The following is a 27,832-nucleotide window of genomic DNA, read 5'->3' on the forward strand; positions in this document are numbered from 1 at the left end:
AAGCTCATTCCCCAGGCCCCCCAAACTCCTAAAATTTATGGTCAACCAAAAATCCATAAGCATGATATTCCCCTCCGTCCCATTGTTAGTGCCATTGGAGCTCCCACCCACGTGTTGAGTCGTTATCTAGCCACCAACCTTCAACAATTTGTGGGCTCCACTTCCTCTTACATCAAGGATTCTGCGGACTTCATTGAGAAGACCAAATCCATCCTGATTGATGAGAATGACTTGTTGGTCAGTTTTGACGTTGTTTCCCTTTTCACCAAGATCCCTATCCCCGAAGCTCTTCACTTGATCTCCCAATTAGTTGACCAAGAAACCCTCAACTTGATCCAAATTTGCCTCAACTCCACCTTCTTCTCTTTTAAAGGCACCATCTATGAACAGACTGAAGGTACAACAATGGGCTCCCCCCTATCTCCTATAGTGGCTAACATCTTTATGGAACACTTTGCAACCAAGGCTCTCAACTTTTGGCATCTCAAATGTAATGACCCACTTACAATTACAAACAAAATACGAATATTAGCATACATACGGGACATACATATGATAGGTACTTATGCATGGGCCGGCATGTATTGCATTATATATACTGGTTAATACAGGGAAATGTCTAAATTAAGGTAATGAACTAATTATCGAAATAAATCCCTATTTCACCAAGATATAATGTGTATATCAAATTAGATATTTGATATGTATACCACCTTATATACATATATATGATAAATATTTAATTAAAAGAGTATGTTAATTTTAAACTTACAAATTATATTAAAATTAATAAAATAATTATATAATTAAAATAAAAATTATAAATTAAATTAATTTATTAAATAATATAAATCTTAAATTAAACTAAATCCTTCATACTCAATAAAATCTTTAAAAATCAAATGAGATTTGATTTCATAAAAGTTCCATGTAACAGAAATAAGTACCCAGAGATGGGAGGAAGGCGATGGGGAGAGAAATAAAAGGAGGAAGGGAACTTTGGGAGAAGGGGGGAAATACAGAGAGGAGAAAATTACAAAAAAGTGACAAACTGAGAAGAGCCTCAATTGTTCTTAGGTTTTTGGGCACAGTAGACCGGATTGCATCAATTGAAAAGCATTCTAGGAATGAGTACCTAAGTTGTACCCATTTTGGCTGGGAGGTTTTGGTCTTTTGGTAGCGGGAGCGAGAGCGAGGGCAAATTCTGAAGCATCTTCAACTACAACAAACTAGGTAGGTACTCAACAGCAAATTAATGAATTCTGATGTTATGAATTATGGTTAAACTTTAAAGCAGCTTCCATATTTTGTTTAGTGTAGATATCTGATTAAATAATTTGGAGCCCTACATTCTTTATCTGATTAAATAAGTGGAGCCCTACATCAAACCCAAATGCTAGTTTCGGTTTGTTGATGACACCTTTATCATTTGGCAACACAGACGCCATACCCTCGATGCGTTTCAGTCCCATCTTAATAGCATCTCCCCTTTTATCTAGTTCACTATGGAAATGGAATCCAACAAATCCCCCCTTTCTTAGATGCGCTTGTTACTCGCCTCTAAACTTGGGAAATTGAAAATATTAATGGGTATTAATCTAATTGTGGGTGTAGCTTCTAGAAGAAGACGAGGATCAAGCTAAAATGATCTTATCCATTGATTAGCTTTTAATCTGGGCTGTTGAATGTCAACGAGAAGATTATTTAAGGGAGCTTGAGGGTCATTTGGAAAAAACACCGAGAGATCAAGAGATTGAATTTTTGAAGTGAGATGTTCTTAGGAGGAAATTTTGATCGAGGAGATTTCTTGCAGTGAGGGGCAGTGAGTATCCGAAAGAAGGAAGTTTTCCTAGGCCAAAGAGTATGAGGGAGAAAGAGAACAAAATGACGTCCAGAGAGAGGCAGACATTGGCCCACACAGAGCTGACGCAATGGCAGTGCAGGCCTTAGAGGGAAATCAAATTTCTGCTGAGGAAATCGAGTTTCAGTAGCCGGGAGCCAGGGTGTGAGACGAGGAGGCAGAGATTCGGATTTTCCAGCCAGCAGAGGTCCAGAGAAGGAGCGGCGTGATACTCAGCAGGCGTGACGCAGGAAATGCGTAGGAGTGACACAGTTTTGCGCAGAGGCCACACAAAGGGTACACAGAGGCTCTAGTTTAACGTGATCAGTCTCAGACTTACCCAGTGACAAGGTGAGAGAACTTTACCATTCGTTTTGTCTAGTTTCTCTCTGTATCGGATTGCTAGTTGAGCATCCAAGAATTGTACTCAGATTTAGTACTGCATAATAATAAAACCCTCAGATCTGCTGCACCAATTTTCCCGCATAGGGTTTTTCCGGGGACATTTGTCCAAAAATAAAGGTGTCATCTGTGTTGTATTTTCTTTCTTTCTCAGTCTCTTGTTTCCGCATAATATTTAATTTAAGTGAAAATTGCAGTTTATTTACTTCAATATTTACCGTAGAACACGGTAACTAACTTGTTTGGATTAACAAGTAGGAGAAGTAACATCAGTTTGCTGCAGTACGAATTTCGGTTAAGGAATTTTCAAATCACCACCCATCCCAAAAGTCTGGTGTTCTCAAAACCCTCTTCTCTGGAGCTTTAGAAATCTCTGCTCCCTAGTTTCTTTCAGCTGAAAAATCCCATTTAGTCAGGGCTTTCAAAGCCAATGGCTACTCCTCTGCTTAGATCTCTAAAGAACTCCAATTTGTTCCTCACCTTAAACCTAGAAAGTCGAACCCCTCTCCCTCTTGTGGCCAAGACACCCTCCTTTACATTAAAGGGACCATCGATCTTATTGCCAAGATTTTGGCTAAGAAAAGCATAAAAATCGTATTTAAACCCCACAAAACCCTCAAGCAATTGTTCTGATCAGCCAAAGACTTATCAGATGCAAGGCTAGGATCAAGGGTTTATAAAATCCCTTGTTCTTGTGGTATTCTAGAGTACATGTGTCCTAGCCTCCCAGAAAATTGAGGCTTAGAGCACATCCAATGCTACCAAAAATCAACAACCACATCTAAAGCATTTCACCTTGGAAATATCCTTCCTCCTGCGCTGCTCCTATTGCCCCTTTGATACGAGGGCCACATCTTCCTCCTCCTTTACTTGCTTCGTCACACCACTGTCGCTGCTACCACTGATGGTGCTCTTCACCAGATCTCGCTTCATCTCCTCGTGTTATAGATCAGCCCACATACGATCCCAATCTGGCAATTTTTCTCTACCCAAGATACTCTGGACGAAAACTTGCCATTCTTCGGAAACGTTGTTCAGAGCTAACCATACCAATTTTGTAGGCTGGGGCGCTGACCCTACTGAAGACAGTTGGTCTTGGACATCCTAAAGCCTAGTAAGGAAGGGGTCTATACGCTCCCCTTTTTGCATCCTCGTGCATCTCAGCTTCTCCTCAAGATACATCTTCCGTTGCTCAGAAGATCCTTCATACAGCATAGCAAGTGCCTCCCACATCTGTCGGGCAGTATCTTTGCCAGCTATGTGAGATACCACGTGATCTCGAACCCCATCGAGGATCAACCTCTTTGCTTTCACCATCTCCTTCTTGTACTTCTTAAGCGGATCTACATCTGCGGGTACAACTACCACACTATCGATGTAAGTCTTGAGATCATGTTCATCTAGAAGGCAAGAAATTCAAGTCTTCCAGATCAGGTAGTTGGAAGCTCCCTCCAACTGATCTTGATCTCTCAACCCTGCTAATGCCATCTCTCTGAGAATGTCGAACTCCTCCTCTTCTCCTCTGCGCAACTGTTGCCCAGCTATTCGCACTCCCTTCTTGAGTGATAAACTCTACACACAACTATTGTTGCTCTGCTAGGAAAATTTTAACTTCTTGGCTAGAAGTCCCCTGAGGAAAGAATTCCCTCAGTGTGTGCTCTTCCTCCCTCCTGACGATATTTGCACTAGCAAACTACTGCAAAATTTGCATCCCAGCTGGAGATCTGCTCTGCAAGTAAAATATTGTTTCTCCCTTCCACCTATAGTAAGCTTTCATCTGGAAAATCTAATTTTTTTGTCGACTCACTCAGAGAAATAGACCTTTCCTCAAAACTCGACCCTCTTGGCTCAAGGACTGCGTTGCCTCAGAGGGTTTTGAACTGCTTCCTCTGCGGAGATTCAAACTGCCTCCTTCCTTCTGCATTGAGCTCTCTGGCTTACGATCTGTGCTCTGGTACCATGTGAAAATTCATTGACCCTGAATCCCACTGCAGCAACTGATAATTTTTCTTCTATTTGTTAAATCAACTAAACAAATTATTTGCAGTTTTCTACGGCAAATATCGAAACATATACATTACAACCTTCACAAAATAAATACTGCAGAAAAAATAAAAACACAGGGAGAATAGATGCACACACACAATAATACACCGTTATTTTTGGACCAATGTCCCCGGAAAAACCCAACTTGGGAAAACTGGTGCAGCAGCTGAGGGTTTTATTACTATGCAGTAGTAAATCTGAGTACAAGTCTACGGATGCTCAAATCTAGCAATCCATGCAGAGAAAATAACTGACAAACGTCTAGTGAGAAAAATCTCACTTCCACCGGTGATCCAACACTGACCTTAGCTCAAGATGAGTTACCCCTTGTTGCCTATGCATCAGTCTACGTAGATTTACGTCAGCCTGCTGGAACCAGCATCTCTCTCACTCTACTGATCAGTTGCTGCTCTGGAAACTCGATCTTCTAGCTCTCTGGGCTCCCACTCCATCTCCTACCTCTGAAACTCGACTTCTCCTCAGGAAATACAAATCTCCCTCTGAAGCTCTATGTTGCCTCTTTGCACAACATCAGCCTCTCTGTGACGTACGCTGTCTCTCTGTTATGCACTCACTGACTGGAAAAACTTCCTTTCGGCCCTACTATACTTGCCCCTCTCACTGCTTCGAAACTACTGAATCACCTCCGGCAACACACAACTACTACTTTGGAGTTCAATTTCCCAACAATATCGGATTTCCTCAAGTGTGTTCTCCAACCCCCATCGAATTTCTTCTTATAATCTCTCGTTGAGGCTTCAATGGCCAAAATTAAAACATAGTCGATGGCTTAGATTAACTAAAAATTGATCCATGTCTTCTTCTAGAAGATCCTCACCATGACTTAATTAATACCCTTTAATTAACCAGTTTTCCTAAGTTTAGACTTTGCCATAATTAATATATATATATATATATATATATATATATATATATATATATATATTTAATTAAATCGTCTCTAGGTGGAATTTCTAGAAATGACTTTTGGGTTGTGGAGAATACATGTACTCTAGCCTCTCCACAAAATTTCGTGGCTAGAACACATCCAATGCTACAAAAATCAACACAAAATAACAATAAAATTAGTGCCAAACCCACCAAATAGCTCAAAAAGTACATAATAAACCCTCCTAAAGAGGCTAAAATGATAGAATCATGGTGGAAAGGGCTAGTAGAAGGCCAATATATGTCCCTCGTGTGCTAGAATGAAGAAGAGGGCTCTAAAAACTATGACCAAGGAGTTGGCCCCTTGGTTTCCAAGCAAAACATTTGTGGTTCTCCCAAGTGGCTCCAATTGGATCAACATGTCGATACTCCATCCATAAGGGCTAGAATGATGATACAAGCCCTCCCATGTCTCCCTAGGCAAGACAAAACCTCATCTAGGCCTTGGATCATATGCCAAGTCTCTGGTGTAAGTATGTTGCCGGTTGGACAATGTGGTCCAAGTGCATCATCATCTTTGCATGAGCGGGGCACGAGCAAGCCAATGTGGTGCTGATGAATCCCATATCATGGCAATCAATGCTCTGCTTCTCGAGGAGGCCCATGGCTCTCAACATTCACCTACAAGTGCCATAATGACCCTCTAAAGGGCCTGGATCTCATATAGGGAGGCCAACACAAGGCGAAGACCCACCTGCAATATTGTATAAGATCCAATGTGTCTCCTCACCTTCCAGTACAACAATTCATTATTGAAATTAAGTAAATGAGCTTATGAATCAAGGGCCCAAGTGATAGTGGCATGCCCTTCCATAATGGCCTTTAGAATGTACAGGTGTCCTTAGGCTCAAGAGGGAGGTTAATAAAGGACCCTATTAGGTGATTTCAACCTCTGAGGAAGTGACAGGTCCATGGTACATCCGTCAAATGGTAGGTATCATGTGAAATAATGACAGAACGGAGTGGGGCAATAGAGGAGGCTTCAAGCCACATGCCATGGTACAAGGGTAGTTATAATGAGGGAAGCCCACACATGGGTGTATAGATGTAAGAGGGAGCAATCATGGTAAATGAGTTACCTCGGCCTTTGTTTTTCCACCCTTCTTCATATGCCTTTTTCCTTTTATTGATTTTTCATTCTTTTCACTACTCGGGGCTCCAGGGAATGAGAGCATGATGTGTATAATATAGTTGGGAATACCCCTTAAGGTTGGACAGTTCATCACCCACCAGAGGTTGGGACAATCATGGGTTCCTTAATGATGCAGGAGGGCTCACATAGGGGCCCTAAGAACCAGGGTGATGGCTATAATGATAGGGGGTAGAGCTCATATTTGGCTTTTGCCCACATGCTAAATTTTTATGTCTCGGCCATCTTTTGCATTTTATGGTATATTTCCTGTTGTAATTGCCCAAATTATGCTTTTACCTTTCTTTTTAGTTGCATCAACCTCTGGGGCAACATTCCAGGCCTGACCCAAAGTGTGGATAAGGGGAGGTGGAGGCTAACTCCTTGTGGACCCAATGGACAAATATGGAACCGGATGGGAAATATGTGAAAAGGGGTTATAATGAGCAGAGGAGTGATGTATGTGGTGTCGTGAGGCGAGACTATGCAACCAAAATCAGGGTTTCCCATGTAGTGCCACTCCTAAAGCTAGTAGCCAATAAAAGAGATCCCACAGGACAAGGATACAAGACTAACCACCAAGTTGGACAATGGGGTAAGAGTACAGACCAAGCCCATTCTTTCTGACGAATCCCCCCACTAATCCATATCCAGATGTGTCCATGATAAGTAAGCAAAAATATACAATTACATAATGAAAATCCATACCTTCGGAGTTGAAAGGCCTACCTTCAAAGTTCAAACATACGATCATAACAGATGGGTGAAGGCACATTATGGCTTGCTCAGGTGGCGGAGAATGGTCGCACATTGAGCTATCTGGTGGTTGCAAGGCGCTGCTGCCTATCGGCTAACGACAAATCTAGGAAAAAAATTCTCCTACGGGTGTCACCCACTGGTGGGTAACAAGGCCGAGAGATTCTTGAGGCTTATCTCTGCCTCCAAATCAAAAAATTCAGGGTACAAATTCTTTGCAAAAATTTATAAAAAATTTATAAGGGTGTGGCTTTAGATTTATTTCCAAAATTCATTTGATCTTAATTTTTTTGCAACTTCTGGACAACCTTTTTTTTAAGGGATGAAAGCAAATTTCGCACAAGTTTATTTAAGCCACAAGCCCTAAAAGCGTCTGATAGAAATCTAAACCTTGGAGGAGATCAATCTTTTTTTTGAAAGGGTTTACATTAAAATTTTGGCAAAAAATTAGCGTTTAAAGGCTTGGAATAATTTCTAATTTTTGTAGGCCGCAGACCCATAAAGCTTCTCTTAGAGCTTGGACGTATAGCAAAAAAATAAAAAATCATTTTTTTAAGCTCGAGGCTTGGAGAGTTTGTGAAATAAACCAATTTAATTTTTGGGCAAAATTTAAATTGAGATTTCTCTCTAGGTCGAGAGCTAAAGAGCCGCAGGCATTCTCTCTCCTAGTTGCAAGCCCTAAAGGGTTGATTTTATTTCTTTGACGTCTTCCTCCTAGGCTGTGAGCAAACTTCATCACCTTGGACGGCTAGGGTTTCATTTCAAATTGATTCAAACCTCTCTCAAGAAGCTAGACAGCTAGGGTTTGACAACAATTTTTGAAGAAGTATTTCTCTAAAGCTTGGAATAATTAAGATTGGAATTTTATGGGAGCCGTATTCATTCTTTGAAGCCTTTCTCTCCCCGCCGCAGGCATAGGAGAAGTTCTTTTCCCTTGAACTTATAGCAGGAGAACGAATATTTTTTTAGAAGCAAGTCGAATTTCTTGGATGTTGTCTACATTTTTTGAGTCGTCCCTCTTTGCCGCAAGCTGTAGAGAAAGCAAATTATTTTTTTATGAAAGAGAATCGATTAAGTTTGGAGTCTAACATTTAATTTTTCCTCGCCGTAAGCTTTATCTCTTAAGAAAGAAATAAATTATTTTAATGTCTTATTTTCCTCATTGGGCTCTGACGTCAAATTTTTAGAGCAAATTTGATTTAGGGAAGTCATTACCCTTTTTTGAAAGAAACATTGGACAACTAGCCTAGCAATACCCCTTTTAAAAGTGGAGACATTAATAATCCATCCAACTATAGAACAATTATGATCAATCCTTTATTTGCAAAGCTTTTCGGCAGCATGGTAGAAGACAGAATTAGTAAGTGGGCAGAAGTAAAAGAAAAGAGGGAAAGAGGACAAGCGAGTTTTAGGCCGAAGCATTCTATAGTGGATCACGGCATCATGTTGAGAGACATTGTTGAAAAGGTTTGGGAGGACAAATAAGAAGTATTTTGCTGCTTTGTTGACTTCAAAAAAGCATTTGACACAGTCCCTAGGGATAAGTTGTGGCATAGAATGGAAGAACCTGAAATTCCTGTGCATTATAGAGCCGTTGTCCATAGACTTTATGAAGAAGTGAAAGTCAAAATTAGAACCTCAGCAGGTATTTCAAAAAGCTTTAGAAGTGACATTGGAGTCAAGCAAGGTTGCCCTCTATCCCCTACTCTTTTTGGTCTATATATTGATAAATTGGAAGAGTGGCTAAATTTGCAAGGTGGAGATGGTGTTCGGTTGGGGGAGTTTGTGATAAAACTTCCTTTATATGCTGATGATATTGTATTAATTTCTAAATCGGCCCATAGATTGCAAATGCACTTATATGCCCTTGAGCATTTTTGTAGAGCAGTGGGGATGCAAGTCAGTGTTAGCAAGACCAAAATAATGATTTTTTCTAATAAAAGGAAGCAGAGCCAACATACTTTCTTCTTTGAAGACAACATTCTTGAAGGAGTAAATGAGTACAAGTACCTTGGGATTGATTTCAACAACAAACTCAATTGGGAGGACTGCAAAAAGAAGAGAATTTTAGGAGGGTGGAAAGCATTATATGCTCTTCAATTTTTTTTATTTTTTATTTTTTTTTTAATGAGGAGGAGGTGACCCAAGCTACCCCTGTCACAAGTAGAGGACGTGGTCTACCTCCTGTAGCTCCTAGTTCTTCAGCTTCTAGAGCACAGTAGAGTCTACTACCAACTCCACCGACATCTACATCTAGAGGGGCAAAGGAAATCAGTAGTATTAGACTTTAGTTATTTGGTTCATTTCATTGTATATGACATTATGACTCATGATATGAGATACATTATTATATTTTTTGTTGATATTTTGAGGCTGAGTTGGGAGTCATGAGTTAGGACTTACTATTCAGGACATGATTCACTATTATGTGTGATGTGGCACTAGAAATGATATTAAACATCTTATATATTAGTTCTTTTATCATATTTATGTGTCAATGTATTTATTTTATGTTGTAGATGCTTTAGATATTAAAAAAATTGCAAAAAAATGAATATTTTTGTATGTTACAATTTTTTCCCAATTTTTACCGATTTTTTCCCTGCGCCGATAATATCCCGATAACGATTAGTGCAACATTGGTACTATGTAGTGTGCATTATTAATTTTGGTGATGATGTTGATGATTGAAATTTGAAACAAAAACTTGATGATATGTTGAATGTTATACTAATCATTGATGATGATGACAATGTTTATGCTGAATTGATGATGATGATTTGTTTATGTTGAATTCATGATGATATATATATATATATATATATATATATATATATTGTTTCTTTGTCATATCATATCTGGATTTTTTGAGAATTTGTTGTATCTGCTTCAAACCCCATGTCTGTATCCTTTCTTGTATCCAATTCAATGCAACTTAGCCCAAGGGGTTAGTTCAACAGTTTGTCAGCAATGTTGTTGGGCATTTGGCTATTTACATGCTAGCAGGTGCCTAATTTAAATCCCCTTGGTGAGGCACACTAGTCTATGCTGATGAGTTCGCTAGGGATGTTATCCAACAATATGAGGAAGTATCCCTTAGGTTTCCCTGCAAGCTTTTCCTTGGAAAAAATATACAGAGATTAAGTATGATATGCAGCATAACAATCACTGAAGGAACCATATTACAGTTACTACTTACAAAATGGATAGTTCCAGGCAGAAATAATCAGTGCTGCACCCAATGGCTCTGGCACAATTTCAGCTGATGATGGGAAGACAGTTATGTTTGTTGACACCTGCAAAATATGAGTGGCACACCTCTTATATTCTAAATACCATCTTACCAGCATATAGAAACTAACACTTGTTCAACTTACAAGTCACTAGAGAATGCCAAGTTTGCATCTCTGAACCTAAATCATGCCTTAAAACAATAACACACCAAGATAAAATTTTGACTGAACCAGGCATATTATAAACATTATGTTCCGAGATTCCCCAGTTAAGATCACAGTTATATGAGATGGTATTTACACCTTCCAATTCCAAGTCTTGCCAGCAAAATAACTTTTGTTTAACAAGAGAGAAGCAATTGTGTACAATTTGCACCTTTTGTGGGGTCATCCAACTCTTTAGCTCTTTGATCGCTACTTGGCATGATTGTTTTACAAGAGATATCTGCATGACAGAAATAGAGAAGTTTCACCATATATAAGACATGTAAATATGTGGTTGTTAAAACAGTTAATCTTGTTTCACTAGTCAAATAAGTTAAAATATGTACTAAAGATGCTAAAATGATTAGTGTTGTTAAATGGTCAATTCTTGCATACATTGCAAGCAGCATTTTGAAGTCTTAGGCATGATAGCAGTAGAGTAGCCTACAAAACATTTGCAGTCTAAGTAAATATCCTTTGTAATTGTTTGTTATTTTCAAGCAGTACTTATAGATATTCTCCAGTAAAAGTGAAAACATGTAAAACAACCATAACTCGACAATTCCCTTCATCTCCTCTTTCTCTTCCACCCATATTTGTCCCTACCAATTTTCAACCTTTTCCTACCCCCGCGAACACACCTTGAAAAAAAAAGGAACAGAGAACTGAATACACAAATTGGAACAAGAACAAATAAGAAACTAGAACGAAATGTGGTTACAATGTAAAATGGGTGCACAGAGTATTCCAAGTGAACTGACCAATGGAATGTGACAAGAATGGGAAATATCCAAACACCTGAATTTGCAACCAAAATATAACTCAAATGCAAATACATCAGGGTCTAGAGATGAAGATAATTAATGACCAAGAAAATAGCACGACTGCCAACCTGGAATTGAAACATTAACCCATAAAAAAATTTACTAATATAATTACATGTTAGGGGCAATAAAGTATCATAGTGCAATCCTCTCTTCATTTAGTTCAACATCAAATTAATGATGGCATATTAATTTCATATCATATATGTCTATGAAGATGCATGCAAGCAAGGGATTCTGCATTTGGGCAGATGGATAGATGGGTAAGGATATCTTTTATACATATATGCATACATATGCATGTATATATGAATTATGTGATATGTAATTAAAATGCCATCATTAATTTGATGTTGAAGTAAATGAACACAGATGAGTAAGGATATCTTTTATACATATATACATACATATGTATGTATATGTGACATTATGTGATATGCAATTAACGTGCCATCATTAATTTGATGTTGAAGTAAATGAACAGACACACACATATATAATTATAATAAGTAGCAATTTTGTGTATAAAATAAAAAAATTAAAAAAAAAATGGCCAAATATTTGACATATGAATTTCTGCTTATACCAAGTGGTAGATACCAATAGATGCCCCATTACTTGTGCACCCCAATCTCCCTCCCATCTCTCCCTCCTATACATGTACCCCAACCTCCTTCCCATCTCTCCCTCCTGTACATGCACCCCAGCCTCCCTCCCATATGTGCACCCCAACCTCTCTCTTGTTTCACGCCCAATCTTTCCTTGCCATACACAACCTGACCTCCTTACCATCCTCTAATCTACATGCCACTTGCATATCTACAGGCCTCAACCTATCTATCGTTTACACACCGTAACACCCTTCTTGTCCAGGCCCCTATGCTTCTTACACCCTTACATCCCACGAGTTGCCCTTCTCCCTACAATCATGCCTGATCTCCCCTCCCTTTGCTACTCGTGGACCTCCTACCTGCAAGTCTAAAGTATCCCTACTCTCGCAATTTTGCATCAACCCCCTTTGCATATAATTACATTGACAAGGCATGAGAAAATTGAAAGAGAGAAAGCATGCAGTGAGAATGTCGATATGTTCAAAAGAATAATTGAAAGACCAGAATAAATCGTACCTAAACCTTCACGAATCTTAAATAGAGAATTACCAAGGATATCTCTCTTAGGAAATACAAGTAACACAAGATTTCAAGATAGAGATTACCACGAAAATAAAAAGGAATTACCGAAATATGATAGGAAAGACCACAAAAGAGCCATCATCTAGGTCAACAAAATGGAGTCTCTTTGAATTAAATCCCCCACTTGGTGAATTAGAAAAAATAATCACGGCCTCCAATAATTTAGAAGGAGAAGCTTATGATTGGTTCTTATGGTGGGGTCCGGGAAATGTGACACTCATTCTTTCTACTGCCGAAACTTCAACATTGCATTATTAAAGAGGTTCCAAGATGAAGAGGATGACCTTTACAGCAAGTTCATTCATCTAAAGCAAAAAGAAAATGTCAATGATTATACACATGAATGGGACGTTCTGGCAATAATACAGATTGGACTCTTAGACGATCAGTTGCTAAAAGTGTACTTCTGCAGGTTGAAGGATTACATCCGTAGTCAAATAAAATAATGGAATCACAAAACTATTGAAGACATCAGACAAACAAGAAAACTAATTGAACAAAAAAATAAATTTAACAAGAACACACTATTCCACATGGGGGATGATGGCAAATACTGTTGCCAGGATACAGATAAGAAATGTGTAAACCAGTGTAGATATTGTGTGGACAAGTGGTCACACGAGTACACATGCAACAATCCAAAATTGTACAAGTACGGTGCTGAAATGAAAGAGTCAGTTGTTAAGAGTCCAAAGTGGTCAAACCAGCAGAAGACCGAGATCAAGAAGAATAGCACAACACAGACTGACACCAGTAGTAGATCAAAACTGCAGACTATGAAGGAAATTGTGAAGTCATATTTTCAACGTTGATATAAGTTTACAGAAGACCAAAGGCAATAAACAATCCCCAAAATCCGTAAGCTTGCATAGCAAACTAACCCGCATGAAGTGAAACCAGCATGAGTAGAAGACTAGAATAATCTGTCAAAACTGAGAACCAAATGTAAAGCCCAAAATTCAAAAAATTAGAACCTATTTTTGCAGCAGCAAGATGTATTTGTGAACAAACCAAATCTGCATGAAGTAGCCCAATGCAGCAAATCCGTCAAAAGCAGAGAAGTGAGAGTACACCTATCAATGAGTTAGGAGAAGAAACCAGAACAACACAATCCAGCAGCAGCGTGTTATTTTAGCAGCAAACCAAGAATGAACTTTACTTGGAGAAGCAACCACAAGAAGGAAGGATTGGAGTTAGACAGAGCCAGTTGTTAGCAGAAGCCCACAAGTGCAAATTCATGAAAAGAATTTACATAGATCCTGAGCAAAACGAATAGCAGAGAAGTAGTTTTGAGTTTCACAACTTGAATTTCTCTCCGAGCAGACAAAAAAAGCATAAAATAAGAAAAAAGCAAGAATACAAAATAAACCTACTGAAGCAAAGAAACCCAATTTACAGTCATAAGAGTACATGTTTTCTTGGAAAATGTGCCCTAGTAAACATGACAGAGAGATTGACGTCTGTAGAAAGATTCCCTGGCAGCCATGATAAGACATGAGAAAATTCTTTTAGGACAGGGAACCTAGAATCTATAGAAGAAATAATCAAAAGTTGTAGTCAAGCAAAGGCAAACTGGAAGTGACACCAGATGTAATTAATTTTGTTCGAAGTTCAGCTTGTCTGACTGGTCACAAAAAAGCTATTGGTTTTTATTAGTCTTGTTGGAAAAAGTTTATTTGTTGAAATCTTGGGCTTGGTATCAGGCCCTGAGTCAGAGGAGATAACCACATTTCCTATGACTGGATATTTGAGCATTAAAGAAAGAGAAAAGGTTGATGGAAGATTAAACCAGAGAGTGATATGAAATCAAACCACCGAATTCTATTTCTTTCTGGATGCCATCAGGTGACATTCTTGAGTTAAATGATGTTTTGTTTGTTCATGATTTAAAGAAATGTCTTCTTCTGATCTCTTGCATGGCAAATTTTCACTGTAAAGTTGCATTTGAAGGACAACATTGCACTATCAATGATTGTAATCTGGCAAGTCTGAGAACGTTGGCTAGAGGTGTCTGAGATGGTGGTCTTTGCGAGTTGTTTGTTGATCCTATAGCACTTGTACATACTAGTAGGAAGTTGGGTGAACCTTCTAGCTTTGAGGAGGCATATATAGAGCATGCATGATGTGATGCCATGGAGATATGTCCAAAACCAACTGAGAAATAGTGATTGATTCCAAGTTTATGGTTGATGGGAGTATTGAAAAGTACCAAAACAGGGTTGTTGAATTTTCTCAAAAAGAAAGTAGTTGACCTTGATGAAACTATTGCTTTAGTTATTAGACGATTCTCTCAGACAGAGGGAGTTGACCCTGTTGATGGTTTTGCTTCAATCTTTGAAGGTTTTGAGGTGCATGGATGAGATACCCATTGTTACAGTATGTTGGAGACCCTATGTAGGTTGCAGTTTGCACTATGAATTGGTTATTTCAGGATGGAAGAGAATTGTTCAGATTTTATCTTTGTCGTTTTGATAGATCTAATCCACTTGTCTTAGAGGCCCTATGTCCCTATCCATATCATGAGTTGTTTACAGCCTGTTGGAGGCCCTATCTCCCTATCCACATCATGAGTTGTTTACAGCCTGTTGGAGGCCCTATGTAGGTTGTTGTTTGCACTCTGAACTCGGTATTCCAGAAGTGAAGAGAATTGTTCAGAATTTTATCTTTGTGGTTTTGGCAGATATAACCCACCTGTATAGAAATGTGATCATCTTTGCAAGATGTCCTGAACAACACATGATGTGGTGTCTCGAGATTTTGGCATGTGAAGTTGATATGAAGGATGTTGGAGTTTGGCAGGTTGCTAATGGTCCACAGTTATGTTCCTTTAGATTCACAAGTGGTCAAGCCCCTAGAAGAAGGTTCAAAATGCTGTGGTAGTATATTGTTTTGTTGGATACAATGATGCTTCCAAAGCTTACAAGATTTACATTCTAGCTCAGTGGAAGATTGTGATGAGCCAAGATGTAAAGTTTGATCAGGATGTACGGTCCTCTAGATCATATGTATCACCTTTAGTGATCGAAGCGAGTGAGGAGGTTGTTGTTTTAAATCTGATTCAGATATAAGAGAAGAGTCAACTCTAGGTCTGGTTGAAGAGAGCTTGAGGAAAGATACATACTCACTGTCTACTTAGGCAATCACCCTCTTCTTAGGCATTGTAGGATGCACAGGAGTATTTGGGAACACCTGGAGTCTGGACCTTCAATGAGGACGGGTATACCTCCTAGGAGATAGGCTAACAATATTGCATTAGCTACTTCCATTTGTGAGCCTTCCAAATGTTTTGAGGAAGGGCAGTGTGATGCCTTGATGGAGGAGAATGATGTTTCGGTGACAGTTCCTTTCTAGGAGCCAGTGATTGAATCTGAGACTACAGGTAGAGTCTAGAAACATTGTATTCATTCTTACGTGTATATGAAGTATGCTTTTGTGAAGTGATTTGACAAACAAACAGAAGCTAAGTGGACAGATTTATTGCTGCAATAAATCTGGTGTAAATAAGCAATTTTCAGATCAGTTATATGTTGGGATGTGTGCCCTGAGGGCTGGAAACATCATCCATTGAAGTACAATTGTTTGGTGTTTATTTTCTCAGGATGCCTTGTGTATTTGGTTGGACAAAAGTGAAATATATAGCAGTGTAACTTATATATCAGATACAGCCCTGAAGCTGAAAATTCATAGTAAATAGAACCAGGGAACCTCAAAGTTGAGGTGAAATTTCTGAATTTGCATTTGAAATTTTCACATGATCTGCATGTAGGAGATTTTGCAATGAAGTGGATCAAAGGGATGCAAATCAACTTTGCTGGAGTCACATGAATTGATAAAGATAACAAAATTAGAAGTCTATTGCTGGACTGATTTTTTCTCGGGAACCTTCAGTTTTTGTTGGTTAATAATGATTTCAAAATAATGAAGTTAAATGAAACCTGATGTTTATGATTATCTTCAGAGGATGCGAACAGGATATCTCATGGTAATTACATCTTTAGAAGGACCAGTAGTTGGTAAAAACAAGTATATAGTTTGACTGGAAATTTTGCACGAGGAGATTCCAACATGTAATTTGCATGTGGGAGCTTTTGCAACGAAGCAGAATCAAGGGATGAAAGCCAATTTGATGGATTTCAACGAACTCAGAAAGATAACAAAGTTACCAGTCAATTGCTGGACTGATTTTCCCTCAGAAATCCTTGATTGATAGGTGTCTCAAAATAATAAACTTCACTTTTATTACTGTCTCCAGAGGATCCGAACAGGTCTATATGACATCAAAAACAGAGCACTGTAACTTATACAACTCTATAATGTGTATTTAAGAATACAAAGTACATATCTCTAAGACATTGTAATTTGTAAATCAATAAATCTTTTCTTCTCTGCCCGTGAATATAAGAGTTCTCTGTGTCATCATCATAAGAAGAACAATAAGGCATGCTTATTTCTCATCAATGGATGGTCAAGCAAAACGCTTAGGCATTGGTTGTTAAAAGTAAACAACAAAAAAAACTTCGGAGAAAAGTTTAAGCATAACTCAAATATATTATAGGCGGATATCAAAAGACAAAAAACATAAGATATCCACTATCATTCATTAATTTAATTTAATGACCAAAACCAAGATCTCTGATAAATAACCACTAGCATTGCATTGATGACTATCAATATCCAATCCTACCGATAGTGTACCTGTTTGCCCTGATGTCCAACATGATCTGATCCCCTCTCCTATTTGCTAGATGATCTACCGGGAATAAGCACCCACATAATGAGCGGATCAACTAAGCTCCGCTCATTTGTAAGCTATTCTCATTCGTACCTTGGCAGGGAATAGCATGAAAGAAAGAGGGAGGGCTAGAGACACTTCGGAGCCATGGCATAAAGAAAGGAATACCCACTAGCATTGATGACCATGAATATCCATTTACTAATGTAGTATTAAATGCGATGTATATTAGGTTATACAGCATTAGATCTAAAACATCTCAAATCTAATAGTATATATACCGGTATATATTGCATTTAATGCTATAGGTGAATAAAAACTTATTGATTGATTAATTCTTAATTTAACTCTAAATCTCCTGCAAAGTACCACCATCATCATTAATTTCACAGAACTAAAAGTCTTTCTTAAGTACCTAGTATCTCAGACAAAACAAGTCCTTGGCAAGGTACCCAATATCATAAAATTTTCCATTCATACGCCTCGTTGGCTTTGAAGGAGATGTAATAATTGAAAAGTTGAAATGTCCAGATGAGCAGAAAAGGCATGTCTCTGGTAAATATTATACGAATACCTCTGCGACAAAAGATTCGAAAGGAGGCTTGCTCATATCTTGACGGAGAGCTTCTGCAATCTGAGTATCGTGTTCGTCTATCAGCTTCAAGGTTTGCTTGAGCTGAGTAATTCTCCATTCGTAGCTTCTGGTCCGACCGGAAGAAAACGTCTCCCGAAGCTCTGTCACGAAGCGAACTGCATCCGCCATTTGATCTAAAGACAGTCGCGATAAGTATCTAAAGACAGTCGCGATAAGTGGGAGCTGCAGGCGGAGGAAGTGTAAGCAGGGGATGATGATGATTTCGTCAATATGAAGACCCGCAGGCGGGGCGTCCGTGATATTATTCGTTAAGCAATGTCAGCATGGGTCCCGTTTCAATATATTCGTATTCTGGCACGAGAATTGTAACGCCCGCTACGTCTACTTCGATCAATTCTATCATCAAATCGTTCCCTTCCCGCGCCGGGATCTCGTGCTCTGTTCCGAGCGGTTGCGTTCATCGCCGGCAAAACAATCCTTGGATCCCTCCATAGATGTCAAAATCGATCCACCGTTCGAATTTTTTAAGAAAGCCTTCCGATAGGATTGATTCATTCCTTCTTTTCTCAATAAAGCCTAGATTTTCTTCATGCAGAAGTTGATACAATTTCATGTTTTTGCAGGATAATTAGTTAAATACTTTCATGGATATAATTTGGTAATCAGTTAATGACTATGTAGCATTTCTTAAAATCTCAGATTTAATTTTATTAAATTAATAAATATATCTTTATAAAAGTAATCTACCCAATTGCATTGTTTTTAGGTTAACATGGTGTCACTGAGTCAATTGATTTATCTAGAATAATTTTAGGCAAAGGTCAGCAAATTAAATATAATCTTATAAAAGTAATCTACCTAATTGAATTGCTTTTGAGGTTAACATGATGTCACTTATTAAAGAGTTTAGACTTCTGTGATCCATACTTGATTGTTAGAGATTTCAGCAAAATCACATAGAGAATCATTTGTCCACGCGTTTCCAACCAACTAGTGTGGTTCATCGTCAGGACAAGTTGGTTCGAAACGCGTGGACAAATGATTCTTTATGTGATTTTGCTGAAATCTCTAACAATCATGATGTCACTTAGTCAATTGATTTATCTAAAATAATTTTAAATAAAGGTCAGAAATTACAATGTGCTAAAATGCGCTTTCACATTTGATAGAATAAAATATGTATGAAGATTAAATGTATATTCACATTTTGGAAAAATATATAATATTTAGTTTTCATATTTTTTATTTTTTTTAAATAAATAAATAATAAAGTAAAAAAAAAATATTTATGAAGATTAAATGTATATTTATATTTTCAAAAAATATATAATATTTATTTTTCATATTTTTTTATTTTTTTTAAATAAATAAATAATTAATAAAGCAAAAATTATATAGTTATGATTTTTTTGTGAAATTGCTTTATATTAATAATTACATCTTTAATTTTTAAAAATATTTAATTATAAATTAATATTTAAAAAATTTATCATCTTAAATTGTAAATATGATAGTTTTTTTGTTTTATATATAGATTAATGTTGAATTTTGTTTTAATTTTTTTTAATCAAGAGAATTGATAGGCTTATCACTTATCATTGATGAGGCTAGGTGTCCAGTGGGAGAGACTACTACTTTTAAATTTTTGAGCCTAATGCAACCGCTTACAGAGATGCAAGGCAACATTGCCCCTATACCTACGATAGCCTATATCCTTTTGAACCTAAAGCAGCCACCTACAAGTCCTACCCCTATTCTCTTGAACCTAAAGCAACCACCTATAAGTCATGCCCCTATACTCTTGAACCTAACACAACCACCTATAAGTCATGCCCCTATACTCTTGAACCTAAGGCAACCACCTGGGAAGGATTGCCCCTATACCCTCTATACTCTTGAAACTAACACAGTTGCCTAGAAGTCCTACCACGTACTCTTGGACTTAATGCAGCCATCTACAAGTTATGTCACTATACTTTTGTACCTAATGCAATCACCTACAATCATGTTGGGTAGGTTAAAGTGGTTAACAAACTCTTTCTAATTAAAGACGTATATCCACCATTTGGCTTGGCCAAATGCGTTGAATTAAAGTTGAATGTTATTTGAAAGTATATGATTTTATTATTGAACACTTGTTTTCTATATATATAGGGGGTTAAAAACATTTTTTGATTTTTATATATGATTTAAAATTTATTATAATTAGCTAAGAACTCATCTTCCTTATATATAAGTCGGGTATTGTATCACAAAACCTACACTAATAGCCTTAAATATTGTAAAGTTTTTATTGCTTTAAAATGTATGTGTGGGTGGTAGAGGTTTATGAATGTTAATTGTATTATTGTATTAGACAGAAAGATGAAAAAAATATTATTATATTGTTAATTCAAGTTATTTTATTGTTATTTTATATGAATATAAGGGGAAGGTTTTAGCAATGAGAATTATTTAATCTTGTAAAAAACTTCCCGGTAGTTATTAAAATCTAACAAGATATAAAGTTAGAATTTACGTACATTTGGAATTCTAATCAATTTTTTAATGATTTACAATAAATTTAAAATTGAATTAAATTTCTAAAGAGCAATGTTTACTCAAATTTCTATTTAACTTCATATATTCACACAAAGTTTACAATTATATTGATAGGAGATATATCTTTCTTGTTATCACTTTATTAATCAGATATGAGAAATTAAAATATATTTATTTCAACTATTAAATTATAAGGTAAATTAACTTTCTAATTTATATCTTACTAAAATTATAAATATAAATAATATCTTTATTTCAACTATTAAATTACAAAAGAAATTAACTTTCAAATAAAATATTAAATTATATAATAAAATAATATTTTAATATTAAATATATATAGTAAAATAATAATTTTTTTAATTTCGTTAACTTGAAGTAGCTCAATTGGTAATGGTCGTAAAAATAAAATCTCACTAAACATTCAAATTTCATACTATCTCTTAAGTCATAGTGAGAAATCAAACATAATAAAAATGTAATTCTACCAAACTTACAAACAAAAAATCATTATAAATGATTTGGTAATATTTAAAATTTAATAAAAATTCAAATCTTCAATTGAATGAAAATATTGAATAAAATCTTTAATAGAATTAAGAAAAGGAAAAGGGAAAAGCAGCAGCTAAAGCTTTTTATATTGGTAAAATCTAATGAAAAAACCCAAAAGGAATACAAAATTGAAAATAAACCCAAAAAAGGCATTTGCTACTGTAAAACTGGGATTATCAGGTTTAAAAGCCTCCTCCAATTTCAAGAAATGCAAACCTGGCACGCACTGGATACGCAGACTACAATTATTGAGAATGTTTCCTTTATGTACACGCTTCAAAGAATGTTTCAAAAGTTAAAGCTTGAATGGCAATAAATAAAAACTTGAGAAGAATGTTTCAGTGATAAATATACCGTGGACATCATCAAAATCACTTACGAATCCAAACAACACGTCATCCATAAAGTGATATTCCATTTGAGTATTGCTCCACGTTATCCGGGAGTCCTCGTAGAACTCTTAATGAACGAAGTGAATTTTATGGTAAACGAGAAAAATATATTAATTAAAAAAGTTTGTTATTAAATTAAATACCATTAATACATTTAAATGTGAAGAACAATTTAAACCAAAACACATATGTTATTGGCAAAAATTCCTGGTATTTATTATTAATATATGATTTACAAAAATTATTTAATATGTGAATAATTTAAAATTATAGTTAAATTAGAAAATATGTAGATTAGTGGTTGTGAATGATTTTGGTTATTTATTTTTATTTTTATTTTAAATTGATGTATTGTATTTTTTTTAATTAATATTTTTTGAAGTTCATTAATACTTTTCAATGGGAAATCTTTAAATAAGTGTTTTTATTCATTCAATTTAAAGATTTATCATTTGTTCATTTAATTGTAGTCGAGTATTCATGAAGAAAGCAATGTTTAGGTTCCCCACCTTTCCCATGCTCCCAAACAAAGGGATGTTTAGGAAACTTTTCCGCACCTCTCCCATTTGGGGAAACTCGATGAAAGGTGAAATGTTTTTCCAATGTGGGGGATGCATTTCCCAAAAGAGGCTACTTGTAGGCATCCCCCTAAATGTTTCCTAAAAACAATAATTTATGAGTGGGGAAGCCTAATATTCAACTGTAGGGCCCTACTAATGCTATGTAATAATGGTGATGTCAAATTCTCCTTTATTGTTCATTTTCATCATTTTACTTCAATTTTTAACATTACCATTAAATATTTTAGAATGTTTGAGAGTGGTTCCAACCTCACTCAATTTCATATGGAAAAAGTAGAATTTTAGATCCCACTCAAAATCCAATAGACTTAGCATTTTTTAGGATTTCAAGATTGGGGAAATTGCAATGTTTCCATTAGATTCTATCATGTATGAGGGTATATAACTAGCATTTAATCAAGAGTATGAAGTCCTTTATGTACTTGGATGATGGTGGCGTTAATTGTTGAACTTCTTTATCACATGAACCTTATAAAAATATACCATCACTCAAACAAAATCATTGACATGTTCAGCTTTTTCGATCTTATTTTAATGCTTTGAGAGTAATATCGATGATGAGGATTTCAATATAAGTAATGATTTTGATGATATGTAGGTATTTGTTGCAGCATCATTTTCTTTTGACTATAGAGGCCATCTAGAGCCTCTTCGATGGTGTATTTTTTGTTCAAATATGGATTACACTCTATGCGATTTTGGTTATATGTACTCTTGTTATATATATGAGAGGCCTTGCATATTTGTGTATAATGGTCGGGATTCATATGGATGCAGATGAACATTTATGCATTTTTTTCAAAATTTGAATATTTATGTATTTTTTGTCAGTTGAACTTTTTGTCCGCTTTTTCCCAACTTCCAATTTTGGGATTGACCGGTCCGATGACCAATTTGGTTCTTATAACATTAGTTCATTGTCCATTGTTCATTTTCAATTTCAACCTTTGAGTTTTGACTCTAGATATTGATGAGCTCAAACAAAGTCCTTGACTCGTTGTCCTTTACTATTTTTGAGTTTTAATAATTTCAATTTATTATTCAAGTCTTTAAACTTTAGTATCTACTATTTTTCTTAGTACTAATCAGATTCTAGAATAATGAATGATGAATCTAAATCAATGCAGATTCCATAATGATGAATGATGAATATATATGATATTCTATTATTTCTATTTCATTGAATCATTTATCATGTATAAATCAATGTAATTCACTATTAAATTTGAATTTGAATCTAGCATTTATATACCCCAATGTCCTCCCATCCCCCTTAAGTTTTCATAAAATTGGGGGGTGCTCCCACATGTCCCCCTTGTGTATCTCCTTGTTCCTACGTCCCCTCATCCTGAAAACTTGGTGGAGCATTGGATGAAAGTAATTTGGGAGACTACCTACTGCTTATTTTCATGCACCAGGGTTGTAACAATGAAAATGGGTGACCTGTTACCTTGAATCATTTCCTTATGGGTCCTTAAGGATATAATCATTTCTTCTTAATATCTATAGACCACATTTGCTAGTATAAGATGGTGAAGTCTAAGCCAAATGGATAAATAGAGGCATAATAGTAAACCTAGATAATCCTTTATTAAACCAATGAAAACCACTGAGGGATAGGACCAAAAATATGTTGTGCATCCCACAAACCCAATGCACCAAATATATGAGAGTCAGAGAGGAACTCCTTGCCCCAAGAGGGATAAAACAACTAAAGAACCTCTAGACCAAAAGGAATAAACACCAAACATAACGGACTTGAAAATTTTCAAAGCCAAAGACCACAAATAAAGCAATTAAAGGTTTTCAATTCACTAACCTAGAAGAAATGGCAAACTAGAAGAGCATTGCTACATAATCCTGATATTGATAATGAAGGAGAGGGATATTGCACAAACTCACCTATTCTCCATGCAACAAATCACCATTATCTCACTCTCACTAGAGTGAAAAACAACAATCAACTCAAAATTGTGAGTCCTCACCAAGTTCAACATGTGCGGAGGGGGTGTGGATGTCGCCACATTCATGGCAAAACTTTGACAGTAGGGATGGCGCATTATCAACATGTGGATCATTACTCTGGTGATGTTTGGTTTTATTTGGATGAAAGTTCTTAGGATATGCTTTAATAAGATAATGTTCCATTTACCCTTAAAACCCCAAATTTTATTCTTGTAGTTTCATTGAAAAAAGAGTTACTAACAATGATGTTCTTCCTTATGACCTAAAAGAACCTTATTTTATGAAATCTTGAAACCTTAAGACCTCTTGTGAAATCCAGACAAATATTGACATTATTTTGTAGTCAACTAAAGGAGATTTTTTGTACATCAATTAAAATTTATATAATCTCAATGCTTTATAAAAGAACAAGTCATTAAATAAGGTAATCTTAGTGTTACTGTGAAAATTCTTGCCATTAGGTTGGTTATGCATGTGAGTAGTGTCAAACATAATAACATGGTTAGTGCTTACCACTTATAAGATGACAAGTTCCCCACGCTTACTCTAAGCACCATATCATGCAAGTAAAGAGTGTTAGGAATGATAACATGATTGGTCCTTGCTACTTACTCAACAAAATGACAAGCTCCCCACACTCACTCTACTCATATAAGAGGCTAAAAGGCATGTGGAACCTAAACTCGGTAATGGTCGCTAGGAGCAATTTATTCTTAGAGTATACCTTTGTTACTCTTTGCTTCTTTTCCTTCTACGTGCTTTGCTTCCCTTCTTCCTCCTCTGTTTCCTTTGCTTCATCTTCTTCCTCTTCTCGTTCCTCTGCATCCTCCTCCCCTTCCTCTCCTACCTTTTCTTCTACTAGATAATTATTCTATGGATCCATGAGGGATGAATACATACCATTATCAAGATGCACTAGCCCAAAATTGGGTTCTATTATGGATTCCTCTTCCTTTCCAGCTTCCGACTCCATCTCTTTTAGATTTCTTGAACCATCTAGATTCCTAGGAATTTCAAATTGGTCCTCTAAGTTCCCGAGAACTTTGAATTGATTATTTCTTGAAGTGGGCGGACCCTCTTGGGGTGGCTTTGATTGTGGTGGCCCATTACATTAGAAATTGTTGTCCCTGCTCGGAACCTTCTTGAACTAAGGCTCCTTTTTTATTGCTAATTCATGGAAGGATGCTTCTCTTCAGCTTTTGGATAGTTTTAGCAAAATGTCCATCATCGTGGCATGCATTACACTTAAATGAATCTACTCATAATCTAACTTTTTATGTTGGCTCCACCTATCTAGGTTGATTTGTAAATATTTTGGGAGTACTTCTCCAAATCTATTGTCATGCATATTTTCACAAAAAAACACATTTGCTTTCCATTTTGCTTGGTCAATAAAATGACCTAGTTTCTTTCCAATATCTCCAAGAGAGTAATCATCCCAGAAAATTAGAGATAGGTAGAGCAATCTAACCCACACTAGGGTTGCTCTAATTTCTTCTTTTGGATTGAATTCAAGGAACCATGAGGACAAATACATTCCCCTAAATCCCTTGAAATATGGACCAAATCTCTTCTCAATTTATAAAAAGGAAAGCATAACACTCACAACCAAAGCTAAATCAAATTAGTCCTTTAATCTTGGTGGACATTTTCTCTACTACCCAGGTTTCCATAATTTTCCAGGTTGCCCAAAGGCCTCTAACTTTCTAATCAAAGCATGCTCAAGCAAAATGAGGGTTATCCTTATTGGCTCCAGAGACAAAAGATATAATTGAGGGATGGTTTACAATTGTTTTATAACTCACCAATGTTAAGAATTATTTCTTTTGTTTGGTTTCATGGACCAAACCAAAGACTTAAATTCCTCCATCTCCAAGTTGTGGGGTTTCTCATTTTTCCTCTTACAACCCAAAATTCCTGCAAGAGATGGTAGCAGCCCATTGCTCTAGTGTGACTTTTGGAGGCACCAACTAGGTCACAATGCTTTGTACTCTAGCAAGTAGTCACTCCTTGCTCCGATGATTGGCTCAAGTTTGATAGTAGTGGAGCAACAAGATCAAATGGTATAAATGGCTCCTTGCTCTAACAACGTATAGGTAATGCCAACAATTTCTTGGGTAAACCGTAGTTGCATAAAGGAGTATTCCACTTCCATTTCTTAATCGTGTTATATTAATGGTGCATACTATTAATTAAAGGAAGCAATTCTTTTATATATAAATAGATATATCAAGTTATGGTCTAGCGGCAACTTGGATCAGTTTCATGAGGATGACCCGTGTTCAACTTGGATGTGTTCCTTTCCTACGTTGTGTCCCCTAGTCAAGTTGTTACGGAGAGGTGTTAGTGTTATGGTAGTAATCTTATCCTGGTGATGCTTGTGTCCCTCTAGTGATCATTATGTGGTTTTGTTGGGCTATGATAATGCCATGTGATGTTAGGTTTGGGCTTCTTGAGATGAAGATCAACTTTCATGATGAGACAACCTATATACAAGAAGTCCTAACGTCACTGATGATAAAGTGATGATGATGATTATGCCTTAGAGAGAGAGATCAAACTAAAAAAAATAATTAAAATTCTGAAATTACTTATAGATACAATTGTTTTGATGTGAGTTTGTAATAGACAATCTTGTTGACAAATCAAACAATATATGAAGTGTCTTGCCCTCATTGATCATAAAGTAGTGATGATGATGATGATGCATTTTAACATCCTTTAGACCAACATGCTCTATAGGACCCAAACAAAGGGACAATAAACAAAGAAAATTGGGAAATTAAAGTCCTAAAATTACTTATTTAAATAGTTGTTTTGATGTGAGTTTAGATTAACAATTACTTCTCAACACTTAGTTTGTTGTTTGATTTTACAATTTCATGAAGTAAACTATGATTGCAGATATCAATATAAACACATCCAATTTCAGTTGTTTTGATATGAGTTTAGATTAACAATTAAGTCTCAACACTTAGTTTGTTGTTTGATTTTACAATTTCATGAAGTAAACTATGATTGCAGATATCAATATAAACACATCCAATTTCACTATGTAAAGAGCATTTTAGAAGGAAATGGACTTCATTTTGAATTTAAGTTGCAAAGATTAGAGCTTCTTTTTTCCAAAGGCATTTCTAAGAGGGTCCATATGTCGAATTTGTTATGCAAATTAAGTGAGTTAGTTCTTAGTTTAGTTATCATCCTTTCTTTTCTTGAATCTTGCAACCTTATTAGTGTGGGAAAGATGCGCAAGTTTGGGATTGATGGTGTTTTTATAATAACATAGCTTTCTTTTGTCATGATATTTTTGTCACCATAAGAATTTAGACACTTTATTTTCAATTTTAGGTTTATGTCATCAAAGAGAGTTATACCATCATATATTGTCTCAAAGTTGTAACCATTTATCAAATTTCTTTCCCAACTCTTTTTAACTAAATATGGGATAAACATGATTGTAGGAAATGATGGGAAGCTTTTCTTGGTCAAGCTTTTCCAACTTGTGTTTATACGGAATAATCATTTTAAGGCTTTGCATTCAATGGGAAGCACGCCAAATTGGGGTAGGGAGTATTATCTTTAATTTTCAGCTTGTAGTAATGATTTTCTTTTGGATTTTCTCAATTCTATTCCCATTTTCCTAAGACATGCTTCCACCCCAAACCTCACAACCATAAAAAATCTTTATTGTTATGAGGCTTGAGAAAAATGAATTTCTTTTATCCCAATTCCAAAGTTCTACATCTTTCAAATGGTTTTCCAAGCCATTATACACCTTCCAACTTGCAAAATTTCTTTAAAGACAACCTTGTTTAAATCGATGTCGCTTATGATTGATGTTGTGGTTGCTTTGTTATTGCAGTGTTTTCTAATATAGTGGCTACTTTTATAGTTGT

The 27,832-nt window shown here is 36.2% G+C and overlaps 1 protein-coding gene across 4 annotated transcripts in view; it reads right to left on the bottom strand.

Annotated features, from left to right (window-relative positions):
- The window catches only part of LOC149204080 (aldehyde dehydrogenase family 3 member H1-like), a 126,749-nt gene that overhangs the window by 21,329 nt on the left and 77,588 nt on the right, over positions 1–27,832 (bottom strand). For 3 of the 4 annotated variants that reach the window (XM_089394632.1, XM_089394633.1, XM_089394631.1), the window contains exons 2-3: positions 10,731–10,799; positions 10,321–10,417 (exon numbers count right to left, since the gene is read on the bottom strand). In XM_089394632.1, coding sequence (XP_089250758.1) covers positions 10,321–10,417; positions 10,731–10,799 — 166 coding nt within the window. Of the gene's footprint in view, positions 1–10,320; positions 10,418–10,730; positions 10,800–17,881; positions 18,473–27,832 lie in introns of those variants that run through there. The other variant, XM_089394634.1, reaches the window with a different exon arrangement.

The sequence above is a fragment of the Pinus tabuliformis genome, chromosome 1_2 (assembly GCF_031772625.1).
Source record: "Pinus tabuliformis cultivar Carrire ecotype Pingquan chromosome 1_2, CPIR1, whole genome shotgun sequence".
Lineage (NCBI taxonomy): Eukaryota > Viridiplantae > Streptophyta > Pinopsida > Pinales > Pinaceae > Pinus > Pinus tabuliformis.